This window comes from Arvicanthis niloticus, chromosome 3, assembly GCF_011762505.2.
Source record: "Arvicanthis niloticus isolate mArvNil1 chromosome 3, mArvNil1.pat.X, whole genome shotgun sequence".
Taxonomy (NCBI): Eukaryota; Metazoa; Chordata; class Mammalia; order Rodentia; family Muridae; genus Arvicanthis; species Arvicanthis niloticus.
The window spans coordinates 46,628,608-46,644,920 of NC_047660.1; the positions used below are offsets into that span (position 1 = coordinate 46,628,608).

The 16,313-nt window shown below is 42.9% G+C and overlaps 1 protein-coding gene across 3 annotated transcripts in view; it reads left to right on the plus strand.

The window, feature by feature from the left end:
- The first annotated feature begins 10,382 nt into the window (after window positions 1-10,382).
- The window catches only part of Rb1 (RB transcriptional corepressor 1), a 140,005-nt gene continuing 134,074 nt past the window's right edge, over window positions 10,383-16,313 (plus strand). Inside the window, exons 1-2 of one of the 3 annotated variants that reach the window (XM_076930734.1) lie at window positions 10,383-10,634; window positions 14,036-14,162. In XM_076930734.1, coding sequence (XP_076786849.1) covers window positions 10,519-10,634; window positions 14,036-14,162 — 243 coding nt within the window. In that variant the 5' untranslated portion in view covers window positions 10,383-10,518. The remainder of the gene's footprint in view (window positions 10,635-14,035; window positions 14,163-16,313) is intronic. The other 2 variants (XM_076930735.1, XM_034497700.2) reach the window with 2 other exon arrangements.

Genomic DNA, 16,313 nt, shown 5'->3' on the forward strand with positions numbered 1-16,313 from the left:
AACACTGCTAATTTTTTCTTTTTTTTTAAACATTTTATTGGATATTTTATTTACATTTCAGATGTAATCCCCTTTCCCCCCCACCCAGGAACCCCCTCCTCCTACTTCTATGAGGATATGCCCCCACCCACCCTCCCACTCCCACCTCTCCACCAATAATTTCTCCCACACTGGGGCGTCCAGCCTTCACTGGACCAAGGGCTTCCTCACCCACCTATGCCTGACACTGTCATCCTCCCCTACATATACAGCTGGGGCCATGGGTCCCTCCCTATGTGCTAAATTTTTCTGAAGCCACTATCACTTCAATACTCAAACCACACACACACAGACACACACACACACACACACACACACGCATGCACACACACACACATGCATACACACACAAAATCTAAAAATAATAAAAATACATCTTAAAAATAGTTTAAAAGTTGGTTTTTAAAAGGACTTTTTGGGGTTGTGAGGTCATAGACTTGTATGAACAGTACCTCAAACACAAAGGATGCCCACCATTGCTTTCTCCAAAGTAATGCCTGCCTTCACTGCTCAGAGCAACCACTGGTCCAGTTTCTTTTACCATAGGCTGTGCTGGTCTGTCTTAGAGTGTCTTATAAATGGGTTCTTATAGATAATATTCCTCTTGTGCTGCTTTTCTTGGTTTAGCAAGCTTTTTAGATTTATTCGTGTTTGGAGAGTTTCAAGAGTTCCTTTCATTTAAAGCAGTAGTCTTTGTATTTTATTAAACGTCAGAATTTCTTTATCCATTCTTTTCGGGGCAGGTTTTAAGCTGTGTTCTATTTGTTACCGTGACATTCTTTTTAGAAACCAATCCTGCATAAATATGCAAATGTTCTTCTGTGAATGCAAATGCTCCCACAGCCCCTGCACACTGAGCAGAAAATGATAAAGGTCATGCAAATGTTGACATTCTCTCCTTTTTATTTTTAAGTGGCACTTCTAAGAGGAGGTAACAAAAAAAGACCATCTCTAATACATTATCTTAGTTGTAGACTTTCTAAGATATAAACTGACATTATGTTAAACCATGCCTTTGGTAAGTCCCCAAAGACCACAGATCTCTTCTTTCTATTTGAAGAATCCATCCATCAGCGTGTTCTAGCTTTTGTCCAGCACTCCACCTCAAGACCTACGAGGGTTGCAAGCCACTGTGTGGGGAAAACATTACTACCCTGCAACATCCGCAGATTCTGGGGAAACGCAATCTTGCTGCCAGGGAGGGCAGTGATGGTTGCCTCACTCACAGGGACATGAAGCAGCTGTGGAAGGAATAATTTTCTCCTCCCCAGACCACAACACAATCCCTCTGTTTTTGAGCTTGACATCCAAGACAGGCACCTGTCACCTGGATCCTGCAGATGGCACATGCGTTGCATTCCAAGTCCCAGCTCCACGGGGGGTGGGGGGGGTGGGGGGTGGGGGAGTGGGGGGGTGGGGTGGCAACCGGCTCCATTTCTTGAGAGACCATTTTGTGTCCCTTCATACCACCTCAGGAAGCCAGTGTTCCTGGAGTGTTTGGACTTTGCAGGGCTCCTCTCTTCCACCCCAGGTGTAGAAGTGTCTTCGTCCATTCTTGTATTAAAAGTTGGTTTTTAAAAGGACTTTTAATTATACTAAATGAAGTTGTGATGAATGTGCTCATACAAGTCTTTTTGACAACTTGTTCTCCTCTTCTTTAGGGTTCTAAGGTCATATTATTGGCTTCTGCTTAATGTTATTAAAAGTCAAACCATTTCACTAGGTACAAATCTTACCACCAGCAGCAGCACCAGCAGCACCAGCAACACCAGCAACACCAGCACCACCAGCACCACCAGTATCATCAGTATCACCAGTACCACCAGTACCACTAGCAGCAGCAGCAGTAGCACAAAACAGACTAAACCACACATTTTATTTTAATCTTACAATTTTTATGGGTCTGGGCACAGTTTAATAGGACCCATTCAAGGCTCCAATTAAGACAATCGTTTAGAATGAATTCTCACATGGCAGCTCAGCTGGGGCAAGGACCCACTTCCAAAATCAGGTAATTGGCAGAATTCATGTTCTGAAATCATATGACTCAGGACTTCAGTCTCCTACTGGATATCAGGAGAGTTTGACCCCTGCTCCTAGAAGCTGCTTGAAATTCAAATAAAAAGTAATTCGTGATGGGCGTGTGACGTGTCTCAGCAGCTTGTGCTCCTGAAGGACCTGACTTTGATCCCCAGAACCAAGATGGAAAGAGAGAACCAATTTCTGAACGATGAGCTCTGACCACCACACATGCACTATGGTGTGCACACATGCACACACACTAATAATATTAAAAAATCAATTAAGGAAATTCAGTGTTCCCTAAAAGTAATTGCTTTGTTCCAAGGTACACGCTCAGGGGTGTACCTCCCATATGAATTTACCAGAGATGCTCGGTAACACTTATCCACAGCAGACACCCCTGGCATCATCAGAGATCTGGGTTGCATAGATCAAGTGGCTTGGCAGCTTACACAGCAGCCTGGATCTGATCAAGAGAAGTGTCTGACTTTGGTATTCATTTGCAACTGGAAGCTTTCTATGTCACATGATGAGTCGGTTGGAGTTTCACTTCCCTCCGAAGATACTTACTAAGAAATCATCTCGTTCTCAGTGTCAGGATACGAGAGGCACAACTTGTCCTTTACATCAAAAACAATGTTCTCAGAACATGAAAAGCATCGACTCCAACTTCTATCAATGAGACGGGACCTTGAAGATCTCAGACTTTTCTGTCCTTTGGCATATGCCATCCAAAGTGAACTTTCTGATATGTGTTGGTTGGACTTGAATAATAGTCCAAAGAAAAATGAACCAATACATTATATTTTTATGGTTAGAAAGTTTATAGCATATTATCAGAGGATTCACTGAATAAGATATAGTTCACATAGTGGGGGTTCAATGTTTCTAAACATTTCAACCTAACAGTCTCTAAAATCTTAGACGCCCCCTCCGCTGCCTTCAATGAACATACATGGACCTACGAGGCCCTGCAAACCTGTGTTTCCTCTCATTTTGCCTGTTCTTACAATCAGATCCTGTGCCTGTATTATAGCTTTAGGCTTCAGGAAATTAGACTGATTAAAAATCACCAGTACAGGTAAGTGATTTCCCAGTGTGTTTTACAGTGACAAGCTGCTCTGAGATACTTGCATAGTATACAACTCCTTCGACAGAATTCATCCCACTTCACAACTGTTCTGCTTGTTCCTGTACTATTCAAACATCATGGCCACCACCTAGTCCACCTCCTACTTACACTGCATCCTAATTGGCTGAAGGTATGAAGCCTTAGTAATTATATTATTGTGAGTTCTGCTTACTACTCAAGGTGCCAGGGGCCTTTATTGTCATAGGATTAGTGAGTAACTCAGCTCCATTATCCCATTCTGGTTCTCAAAACAAATTGTTGGGCAGACCTGTTATCATGCACACGTTACCCAGTGTCATAAGGGTCAGTGGGACTCTCCTTGTGCCAAGTATCTTATTTTATATTCTCTAAAAACTAGAGTTCAAGGGGCTGGAGAGATGGCTCAGTAGTTAAGAGCGCTGGTTGTGCTTCCAGAAGACCTGGGTTTGACTCTCAGCACATGTGGCAGCTCACAAATGTCTTTAACTCCAGTGCCCTTTTTTGACATCTGTGAGCATCAGGCATACAAGCAGGCAAAACACTCATACACATAAAAAAATCATATTTTATACTTCATTGTCATGTTGGACCTGGGGCACTATCTCGAGAGGGCAAAGCTGTGAGTTCAAGGTGCCTGTGTCCCTAGGGGCTGTGCTAAACAGAACCTTCACTTAGTCATAGTGTTCCTATCTCTAGACATTGACTTGAAGTAAAAGCGACCCTTTAATACATTGATATTTAGGTTCTAGTATTGTCAGCTAACATCACTGTGGTTAACTTCTACACTACCGAAATGTCACCTATGTGCCTTTAGACCATACTCTATAGTGTAGTATTTCTCTTTCCACTCACGTTGCCTGAAACAGACCCAAGCAGCAACTCCTCAGTGACAATGAAAGCCAATGAACAAAGCCACTTCACCACAGGGAGAAACCCTCTACTTGTAATTGCAGGGGTTTGTCCTCAAAAGAAGAAAGTAATGCTCTGGCTTAGTGTGTCCCCACAATTTCATATGCTGGAAATGTTACCTTAGTGTGGCAATGTTGAGCAATGGGATTTTGAATAGGTCATGCAATTCTGAAAGCCGTTATTCATTAGAAGAAGAGGGGAATATACCAGTTTTAACTGGCAACTTTTATAGGAACTGAAATGATAGCGTTAAAAGAAACATGTATAGATTATCAAATTATTAAGACAATGGGATAAAATGGAGAAAACTACAAGATATTTTTTATCCTTTAACACAAGAAGATGAATCTAAAACAATAGTGGTGTTTTTCTAAGCAGGAAAAGCTTTTAGTGTGGCCCATCAGTAAACCGTACTTCTGGTTGTCTTGGTTAGGACCTACCTCACATTAAGAATGGTGAGAGAAACCACATGTAAATGAAAGGACTAATTGACTAATTCCCATTCTTCCTGTCGGGGCTGGTGGTGCTGTGGGGAGATCTAGGGAAAGTTTTGTGCACTCAGGAATGGTTGCTGTTAACAGCTGGTAAGGAAAGGGATGTGTCTTCAGTCCCAGCACATAACTCATGACTAGGTTATAGAAAATGTCAATAAACTCACTCAGCTGTTGTCTTGGTTTACGGTAATGTTAGGACAAATGTTAAAGGGTATGTCACCTCTTCAAAGTCTCAGCTTTCAGCATAGGGGATGAAGTTTCCAACGAATGAATTTTGAGGGCTCCATTTAAACCACGAGTAATTGTTTTTCTTCATGGGACAAAACCACGTAACTTGGATGTGGAACCGTTTCTTCTTGTAGTGTAGTAACTTCATTGGCTTGAACTGCAGTAACTCAGCAGCTAGCTTTGGTCACTCTTCCTGGCCCTTGCCACTGGCAGGGAAGAGCTGAGCATGCAATGAGGGTGTTACAATGTGAGGCCAACACAAACATTATAATAAAGGCTTCTTTCTTTCTTTCTTTCTTTCTTTTTTTAAAGCCTGCCTGTCATCTTTATCCCTCTGTGCCCTTGAGATACAAGTTAGAGCCTATGTGACAACTAGATACATTTGGATGTTTAATGTCTTCCCTCATAACCTTTGAGAAATATTTACCCTCTTTATTAGAGGAGAGCTTAGAGCCATGTCAAAATTACTTCCACAAATATTATGAGCTGAGCTATATTTCTTCTGATGATAACGCTGGCATCTCAACTTCTTCTGTATGTAGACTATGACTGTATTTGGAGATAAGAGTAATGAAGTTAAAATGGGTTTGTTAGGGTCTTTTATTTGCATACTTTAAAATTCTGCATCATGTGCCAAGGCTATACCAGGCCTTGGGATACATGTATCTGTTTAGCATGGCTGTGGCTCTACCTTCATCAGTTGGCTGGCTTTGTACATACATACCTTGAGTTATGAAATCATGTTGCACCTCATGCTGGACCACAACATTAATCTTAATAGTTTTAATGCTCTGATGTCATGATCTTGAAATTCTTGGTAATTTTTAAAAGAATATTATTCTTCTAAATGTTTATTTTTACTTTTTATGTGCATTGGTGTTTTGCCTGCATGTATGTCTGTGAAGGTGCCAGATCCCCTGAAATTAGAGCTACAGGCAGTTGTGAGCTGCAATGTGGGCGCTGGGAATTGAACCTGGCTTTTTGGAAGAGCAGCCAGTGCTCTTAACCTCTGAGCCACCTCTCCAGCCCTCTTAGTAATTTTTAGATAGGGATTCTATCTTTTCATTTTCTCTAGAGCCTTGGAAATGATGCAATAGGTCCTGCTGATGGAAACCATAATTCTGAAGGAGAATCAATCCTATTTTTTCTACTGAGGTGTATGAACTGGTGGCATGGTTGGGGAGTTGGCTAGGGGCACAACAACTATGAAGAGATGAAGAATAACATTCAGCATGGTGAGGACAGGGTGGGGGTGGGGAATGGCTGAGTGCCAGCTGTCATCACAGAGTACATGAGGACTCAGAAAGGGCTCCTGTGCCTTTGCCCCCATCCCTTTACCCTATCCCAGCTCACCACCAGCCCGTAAGTAATGGAGATAAAAGTAGCAGGTCTCCTCTCTCGAAACCTGAAAGAATCTAAGAAGTGCACACATAAGGGAAGCCATTCCTGGTCTTGAGTCCACCACAAGAGAACAGAAGTTCTTCAGAGGCCAGTTGTTTCCCATACTCTCTGTGCAGGAACTGTTCATTCCTTTAAACCCCCACCCCAGTTGTCTTGAACTGATACTTTTGGAAAGTGAAATAAAAACAAATTGTTAAACTGGGCATAATTCCAGCACTTGGGAGGCTGAGGCAGGAGGACTGCCAGGAATTTGAGACAATGGGCTACACAGTGAATTCCAGGACAGCTCTGGCTATGGCATGAGATCTTGTCTCAGAAAACCACAAAGACTTGCCAGGAAAAGAAAATGAAAACAAATAATAAGGACACACTAAATATAAACTTAGATTTTTCTCAGATTAACCAGAAATAAAACTACATTCAACAAATAAAACTGGGGCAAACATAAAATGGGAAGAAGAGAACTTAAAAAACAACATTATTTAATATGTCCATACAGATAAATGCAGACAATGTGAGAAGTGAGCTGTGTTCCTCGCTTGTTAAACCAGATATTTTAGCAACATTTAGGTTGCTTAGATTGATGACATGCTACTTGAAGGCAATGCTTAACTATAAATTGTTTCTATATTTTATTGTAATAACACAATCGATACTACAGAAACCTTTCTCTCAAGTATGAAGGCCATAGAAGATACTTCAGTCAATAAACTTAAAATTTTTCTTACGCATGTGGGTGTTTTTCCTGCATGTATGTTTATGTGCCACGTACATGCTTATCGCCCGTGGAGGCCAGACAAGGGCACTGGAGCCCTAGACCTGGAGTTGTAATAGCCATGGGCTGCTATGTGGGTGCTGGGAGTTGAAACTGGGTCCTCTTCAAGAGCAGTAATGATCTTAAATAATCTCTCCAGCCCCCTGGAAATAAACTTTTATCCACAATGAAGGAAGCAATGCTTTATTTTAAAATGTTATTCTTAGTCTTTTATTGGCATCCTGTTTCAAAAACAGGCTCACAGGATTAAAGCACTATTTTAATTATTTTACAGTGAAAGAAAGAGATTCTGGCTAGGCCAGATGGCATTCAGCTTTCCTCCCAGCACTCAGAAGGCTGAGACAAGTGCATTTCTGAGTTCAGGGTCTCTGGCCTGGTCTGGGCTTGTGAATTTTTGTTGTGAAGCTTATTTTGGTGGAAACTAAGTATTCAAAATGGTTAGCAAATTCTTAACTAATTTCTTTCTATCTTAGACATATACTTATCATTCACATTTGATACCTTTGTTGTCATCGCTAAGAGCTATGGCTTCCAATAAGCGGGAGACTGAATTTATTTTTATTTTGTAGTACTGGAGAGTGAACCTGGTGCTCATACACACTAGACAAGTGTTCTGAGTTACATCCCCAGTCTGGCCCCGTTTTTTAAAAACATTTTTATTTTGAGAGAGGGTCTGATTGTGAACTCACTCTTGGACCCAAGCAGGCCTTGAATGTGGAATCCTTCTGTCTCGGCCTCCTACTAAATAAATGAGAGACTACAGTTCTCAGTTAAGTCAGGAGAAACCCATAGGGCTTTATAATTCTTCAGAATAATTTCTGTGACTATTGTGAAATCTACTACTACTGTTACTAATGCATTACAGATGTGTGTCTTTTACTGACAAAGTGAGACAGGCTTTTTTAAAAAAACTACTATAAGATCCAAAAGAAATGACAAAACTTTTACTTCCTTAATTTAGCTGTGAATTTTCAAAACCAGGCTCAGTTAAACACTAAGAAGGACTTTTAAAATAACAATAAATACTTACATTCTTACAGCTTGCAACTTATTCTGAGTAGCAAGGGACAAACTCACCTTCTAGTTTCCCTGGCATGTGACAAAAGCACAGCTATACCACCCAACAACACCCCACAAAACCTGAAGACCACCTGAGGACCTCTAGAGTGTGAGTAAGAAGGTATCCAATAACCAGGCGGCTGGATGTTTCCATGTGTCAAACTACCATTAACAAAAACACTTTAAATGTTTTCTCAAATTCTTTCCTCATCTTCATTTCTCCTTCTCCACCACCAAATCCCCTCTGCACCCCCTCTACTGGGCTACGTTCCCGGCCCTGTGCCTTTTTTTTTTTTTTTTTTTGAAACAGGTTTTCATATTCGTGATCAAGAATTGAAAAATCTCATTTGCAATAGCATTGATGAACTAGGTTCAAATAAAACAGCCGTATCTACACATGGAGAGTTAATATAATTCTCTTGTGTTTCCTTGGCTGCCCTATGTTCTCATGTGGCCAGTGCCTTAGATTCTAAGGCTGTAATGATGTCTGAAATTTTGTTCTTCTCTGTCTCTGTCTCTGTCTCTGTCTCTCTCTGTGTGTGTGTGTGTGCGCGCGCGCACGCGCGCGCGCGCACGCCCGCTCCTGGGTACTGGAATCATGCTAGGTAAGCACTCTACTATTAAGTTATATCCCAGACTTTTTACTTTTTATTATAAGACAGGCTTACTAAGTTGCCCAGGTTGGAGTTCTATAGCCAACTCTATAGCCAAGCAGGTCTTAAACTTAGGATTTTCTTGCCTTAACCTCAGAGCATTACAGGCCTGAGCTACTAGGTCAGGTTCAACTTTGAGCCGTACGTTGAAAGGAAATTATGGGGCAAATATTAGTTACAATGACTTCTGACACAAATAGCTGACCATCAGCTGATTTGAGGTCAGTACCAGCAGAGATGACCAATCACCAGCTCTGTTACATGTCTGAGGACCCAGGTTCTTTTGACATTCTGCCTTACCCCCAAGAGTAGCCTGCCACAAATTACCAAAGGTGGCATGAGTTGGCAAGTGTCACAGTCTCTGATAATTAGGAGACAGGACTCTATCATTTCGGTATCATTTTATCAGGCTCCCACAGTCTAACCTTTATCTTCCCCAAACCTAGACTGTGTGTAGCCTGAGCGCTTGCCTAGATCTGGGAAAAGGTGAACTCAACTGCTATTATAATTCCATTCATTCTCCGTGGCTGCATCAGGGCCTGGGGGCTCTACCTCCTGACAAACATTTGGTCTCTAGAAGGCTTCTAGTTAGGCAGGACGGACAATTGGAGGAGGCCCATGATCCTTCACACATCTTACGTCAAGGCAGAGAGTTAAGTCCAGGCTTGCAACCTACCCAATTAAGTTCTTGCTTCCTCAGTGCTTGCTCAGCTGTTCCAAGATAGTTTACATCAGAACAACAACTGTATTTTATTCACAGGACTTCAATTAGGGAGTTGTGTGACAACCCCCAATAAGGACTGGCAAAGAGAAAATTATGTTGACTGACATGTAAAGACTGTAACTAGAAAAGCTACAGTTGCTGAGCCAGCTTTTGGTGGCGGTAATTCTAGTATGCTCTTTTCCGGTGTCTGCGTTGGTGACATGGTGAGTCAAATATTACTTGGGTTCGAGTCCTCTGCCACCGACCTGCTACGTGACACGGGCAAATTAGCTCCCCGAACTCCCATTTCCAACACACAAAGTGGAATGCTGACCTTCCCAGTTTGACCGGCTGTCTCTGAGAAACAATTATGAAAGGAGGTCGGATCGTGCGCACCAACACGGCAAACTGGTTTCTGCTTTCGTTTCAAACGATTTGGTAAACGATTTTTCAAAGTCGGGTCCGCCTGGCAAACTGGTTTTCAAAAGCTACTTTCCCGCTAAGATCGGTCGCGCTTGGACCGCGCCTCCAGTTCCCACATCAAAAGACTAAGCCCACACTTCACTCTGTTCATCGCCCATCTTCCCTTGTCTCCTGAAAGCCACTAATGGCCCCACCCGGGACCGCCCACCCCGGCCGAGCCCACCTCCCACTGGCCCGGCACGTTTGTTTTTGTTTTGCCGGCCGCGCGGGCCGGTCGAGGGGCGCGCCCTGTCCAGCGTTCTCCCAGAGGCCGCGGCTCCTCGGAGCGAGCCCGCCCCGCCTCTGCTGGCGCCGCCCACGGGGACGACGCGGGCGGAGACAGGCCCGGGCAGGCGCGGCTTCCCCGCGGCTTCCCGCCCGCGCCCTCGCCCTCGCCCGCCGCTGCCGCCACCGCCGCCCCGGTTCCCCACTGACGCCCGCGGCCCGCGAGCCTCGCGGACGTGACGCCGCGGGCGGAAGTGACGTTTTCCCGCGGTTGGCCCGGGCGCTCGGTTGCCGGGCGCGTCCGGTTTTCCTCAGGGGACGGTTCCCATTATTTTTGTAACGGGAGTCGGGTGAGGACGGGGCGTGCCCGGCGTGCGCGCGCGCCCGCCTCCCCGCGCGCCTCCCTCGCCTGCTCGCGCCGGCCCGCGCAGCGCGTCATGCCGCCCAAAGCCCCGCGCAGAGCCGCGGCCGCCGAGCCCCCGCCACCGCCGCCGCCGCCTCGGGAGGACGACCCCGCGCAGGACAGCGGCCCCGAAGAGCTGCCCCTGGCCAGGTGAGGAGCGCGGCCGCCGCGGGCCGGAGAGAAGGGAAGGGAAGGGCGCGGGGACGCCGGGCGCATCTCGGCGGGGTCGCCGGGCGCATCTCGGCGGGGCCGGACTGGCGATAGGAGCGGCGCCTGGGGTCCCCGGGGTCCCCTTGATCCCCCACCTCCGCGGAGTGGCGGCGGCGCGCTGACACGGTCCCCGGCTCGCGGGCGACGGGGAGGGCATCCCGAAGGGGTCTGGGCTGCGGCTTGACAGGTGTCGGGCGGGTGGGGCTCCTGCTCCCGAGCGAAGTGACAGGTGCAGGCTCTACTCCAGCGACGCCCAGGCGCGGAGCCGGCGGGTCCCGGAGAGCCCCCGTCTGATGCAAACAGAATTGAAATAAATATTTTTTTTAAAAAAAAGTCGACCGGTGTTTGTTTTCTTTCTTCCTCTTTTTTTTTCTTCCCGTGGAGATCCGGAGCACCCCCGGGGTGGGTTGACTTTCTCTTTTGCAGTCCGGCGATGCAACAGTTGGGAGCCTTTCCCTCTGAGCTTGCGCTGCATTGGCAGCTTGGTCCTGGGAGAGGCCAAGAAAAGCCTTGTAGGCGAAGCGCAGGGTCGTGGGTGTCAATTGCTCACAGGGTCCTCAGCTCCCGGGCTTTGTGGGGGTTTCTTTAGAACAATGCTTTGAGGCCCCGGGGATTTAAAGCCATCTGTGGAGACCGATGGAGCATAACTCTTAGAAGAACTGGTATGTGGGCAAAAGTTTCAGAAGACATTTAAATGCAAGGGCTTGGAAGTTTCTAAACTTTGTTCCCCTTTTTTTCAGGGTAGAACTCTTCTTGCGTGCTGATTGGCCCGCAGCATGCTTCATTATTTCTTGCCTTTTGACTTTGAGCATACACGAATTCTGGTGCCTCCCCCTCCTCCCCCCCTTTTTTTTTTTTGTCTTGTGTTTGGTACTGTGTTCTCTCAAAGAACTTTTCTCTCCGTTTATTAAATGGAATCTGAACTTAAGTTCATGTGGATCCAATAAGAACAACGGAGGGATATTTATTGTATTTCAGCATTTCATTTTTCTTGACTGTGCTACTGTGTGATTAAGTAACAGAAATTGAAACAATATGATTGTTGTTATTGTCAGCACTAGTTTTGAGAGTATAGATCCATTGTAGAATGGGAATTGTTTTTGTCTCTCACCATCCTCCCGTCTCTAGCCCATCATTAAGTCCCGGTTTTGTGTTTGTTTTTTGTACACCACCCCCCACTCTAACCCAGACTTGCCTTGAACTCTGTTTTCGTGCCTCCGCCTCCCAAGTTCTGGGATTGTAGGCATTCAGTACCCTGATGGGCTGTACCAAACTCCTTTCTTCTCATTGAGCATCAAGGCTCTTTGTATGACCCAGACTCTTAACAGAGTTCAGGTCAAATCCTAAGAGACTGAAATCATTTTGGAAATTGCTTGTCTAAGTCTATTAAAATTCATATTAAATGGATTTTCTTATGGATCAAATAAAAATCATGTTCTTAGAAAATAAATACAAAATAAAAACTATGTTTGGAGACTGTTCCAGGGGAAGAGTTTGCTTTTGTTTCTAATTAAACTCTGATGTAACCAGTATGTGGAAGTTTCCCTTTAGAAAGAGCAGTACCATGTATTCTAAAAGATTCCATGCTGTCTACACAGCTTTGGACATATTATTGGCTCTTATAGAGTAAATGTACACATTGAAGTTCTAGCCATTGCCTGGGGAAAGACAGACCCAGTTTCTTTCTCTTTTATATACTTTTAACTTTGGGGAATTTTCAAAAGTTCTCCTTTAAGTTTAAACTATACAAGACATAGTCTCATCTTGGTTACTCATTGCCACAGAGGTTCTTAAAAGCACTTACAGTTGATCTCTGAATTACCTTTAGTCACGTGTGTTCACGATAGGGATTTGCTACCTCTTCTGAACTGTGCCATTAAATGAATTTTGTGTGATCATTGCAGAATGCACTTAGACAAACACCGATGATATATAGATAGTCCTTATGCTGTCTTGCTGCAATCAAAAGAGGTGGTAAACGCTACAGATACAAGGCTGCTGCCAGTGTAACAAAGCATCCTGTTAGGCAGTAAACTTTATATCTTAATAATAGAAATATGCTGTAAAATAATGCTAAAGCTATAGTTTAGTAAACATATGAGCCGGTAACATAATCACTTCAGGAATTATGTCCTGCATGTCTTTGTATATATTATTCTTTCCTACAAGTAGCAATGTATTTAGGCTTGTTTACGGCAGCATCTCCTAACTGCACAAGTATCAAATGGATTGCGCCACAATGTTATGCTGGTTAAGATGGCCTCTAAGTGATGTTTCTGCACCATTATAATCTTACAGGACTACTGTTGTAAACTGCCTTATTATCTGAAACGTCATGTAGTGCGCCAGCCACTGTTCTTAGCAAGGATAAGAGGACTACCTCTGTCTGAAGCTTAGAAAATAGCTTAGGGATGGATACAGCCCAGTCCATCTGCACTCAAATAAGTCTACTCTGACAGCTGAGGTGTTACTTCTTTTACACTGTCTCTCACCTAAGTACTACAGGTGGAATGGAAGCTGAGACTAGGAGATTGAAGCACTTTCATTATTGACATATGCAGACACGAATTATGCTTTGAAGAAGGAGTTGCCCAGCTAGAAAAGCGGTGAGGAGCATAGAGGATGGAGTTAAGACCCAGGGTTCATACCTGGGTACTTCTCACTTGGTATGCTTTTAGTGACTGCTTTAATTTCCCTAACGTGGTAGATGTGTAAACAATGGATGGGAATATTTACCAAGTGTGGCTGATGTGGGGATTCAGTAAAACCATACATAAGATATTTTGTGAAGGATCATAGTAAATTTTCAAGAGTTAAGTTGCTCTTCATAGTGGTGTTATTATATGTCAGATTGAAAGGAATTAGCCATTAAAAACTTATAGTTATGAAAGGTCAAAGAGATAGGACTGAAATATGTGATGCAATCATTTCTGTCAAGTTAATCATTATGAAATATAAAAAGGTGGAGAGAATGTATGGATTAACTGTGGTGTTTTTGTTTTTTTTTTTTCCACTGTGACAGTTGTTCTGTCTTCCCAGCATGCTTTAGCTAGTGCACTTGTTTTGTCTCACAATGCTGTCTGGCTGCTCTCGAGTATCTGTGGTTCACCATGCTAGCAGCTGTTCTTCACTTTGTGCTAGTCTTATTTTGGAAAGCCCACAAAAAAAGATAAGCATATGTTTAAATAATGTGTAATGGTTGTCAAAGATAAAGTAAGACCTTAAAGCACTTAGAGATGTTCTCTTTCAAACCTATGCTGATATATGCAAACTGTAGAAACAAGTATTTGCTTAATTGATTTGATGTGTAAGTATCAGTTTTGTAACTTTTTAATTTGTAGGCTTGAGTTTGAAGAAATTGAAGAACCCGAATTTATTGCATTATGTCAGAAGTTAAAGGTATCCAATCATGTCAGAGAAAGAGCTTGGCTAACTTGGGAGAAAGTTTCATCTGTGGATGGAATCCTGGTAAGGATGTTTTTAAAGTTAATTCTTTAAAAGGAAAATCTAGAAAATAAAAATATAAAGTAAAAGTTATTAATTCCACTACCCAAGAGTATTCTCTGATAGCACTAAAATGCTTTTTATTTCAATGGTTTCTTAGGTTTTTAATTTTTATTTTAAATGAAAAAAATTCTGATAGTGATGATGATGGTAGTGGCAGTGGTGGTGATTCTGATGATGATAACGATGATGGTGGTGGTAGGTGTGGAAAGTGTGTTCCTTCTACTTTTAGTGAAGTTCTGGGGATTGAACTGAAGTTGCCAGGCTTGCTGGACATATATCCTCAACCATTGAGCTGACTTCATGTTAAATTGATATACAAAGTAACGGGTTTTATTGTGTCAGTTTTGTACAAATACATCATTATTGTTTTCTCTGTTCATCTCCTCCCCCCTCCTTTCCCATCCCTTTATCTTCCATTTGCTGGTCCCCTTTCACTTCTAGACAGCTTCTCCTGCATTTGTGTCGCACCTGTGCTATTACTCTTTTTCCCTTTTATTTAAAGGTCTCTTCCTCTCCTCTTATCCCCCCCTCCACACACACACACACACACACACACACACACACACACACACACTTACTTAAATTTAGACTCTTCATAGGAGAGAACATACTTGTCTTTTTTTAGTCTGACTTATTTTGATTAGTATAGCCTATGACCTTCAGATACATTCATTTTTATACAGATAACATGATTTCATTTTTCTTTGTGGTTGAATAAATTCTTATTTTATATATATGGACTGGATTTTCTTTATCTGTGCATGGGTTGATGGACATCTACACTTGTTCTATTTCTTAGCTAGTGTGAGTAGTATGACAGGAAACATGGATGTGCAAGGATGTCTTTTGAACATATATGTAGTAGTGGAGTGGTAGTTTTATGTAACCTCACACTGACTTGCATAGTGGTTGCACTACTCTACCTTACTACCAGCAGTATATAAGGTTCTTCTTTCCCCACATCTTTGCTAGCTAACATTTGTTGTTTAGATGTTAGAGCCATGCTGATTTGGGCTAAATGGAATCTCAAAACAGTTTAAAGTTGCATTTCTCCATTTCAAATTTTTAGTACTCCTATGTATATCTTTTTCTGAGAATCATGTGTTCAGTTGGTTCATTGGCCTATTTATTGAGTGAATGATTTGCTTAAATAATATTTAAAATTTGAGGATCTTTATCAGTTTTAGATATTAATACCATCTGATATGTAGTCGGTAAATATTTTTCCTGGTCTGTCCTGAAACTCACTATTGAGACCAGGCTGACTTCTAACTCAGAGCTGCATGCCACTGCCTTCCAAGGTGCTGGGATTAAAGGTGTGCCCCACCACACTCAGCCCTGTATTATTTTTAATCACAATCTGCCTGCCTGCCTGCCTATCTATCTATCTATCTATCTATCTATCTATCTATCTATCATGTGTTCATACATGCCCTCAGGAACAGTGCATGTGTCAGGGTCAGAGGACATCTTTCAGGAGTCAGTTCTTCTGCCGTATGAGTTCTAGAATTGGATACCGGTTATTAGGCTTAACAAGTGCCTTTAACCAATAAAGAATCTCACTGGCCTGGTATTGGGCAAAAGATATGGATTGAGTTACACATCTCCTTCAGGTAGATGCCAGTTACCTCCGCATTATTTGAAGAGGCCTTTTCCCCCAGTGTCAACAACTAGGTGGCTATAAATGTATAGGTTTAATTCCGAATTCTCTTTGTTGGTCTGTGTACTTGTATGCCAATATCATACAGTTTTTGTTACTATGGTTTTATAGTATACCTTGAAAATCAACTATTCTGATAACCTGCTTAGGATTGCTTTCATTATTGAGGATATTTTGTCATACTCTAGTTTCATTTCTATTGTGATAAAATATCCTGACCAAAAAACAACTTAGGAGAGAGAGGTTTATTTTAAGTCACAATTCTAGATTATAGTCTATCATAATAGGGGAGTCAAAGAGGCAGAAACTAAAACAGCTAGTCAAATCACATCTACAGTAAACAGCAGACAGAGATAAATGCATGCATGCCCAGTACTCATAAAATTTTCTCTACTCCTACTTATATAGTTCAGAGGAAAAAACCCTAGAATGGTGCTACCTACTTTCAGGCT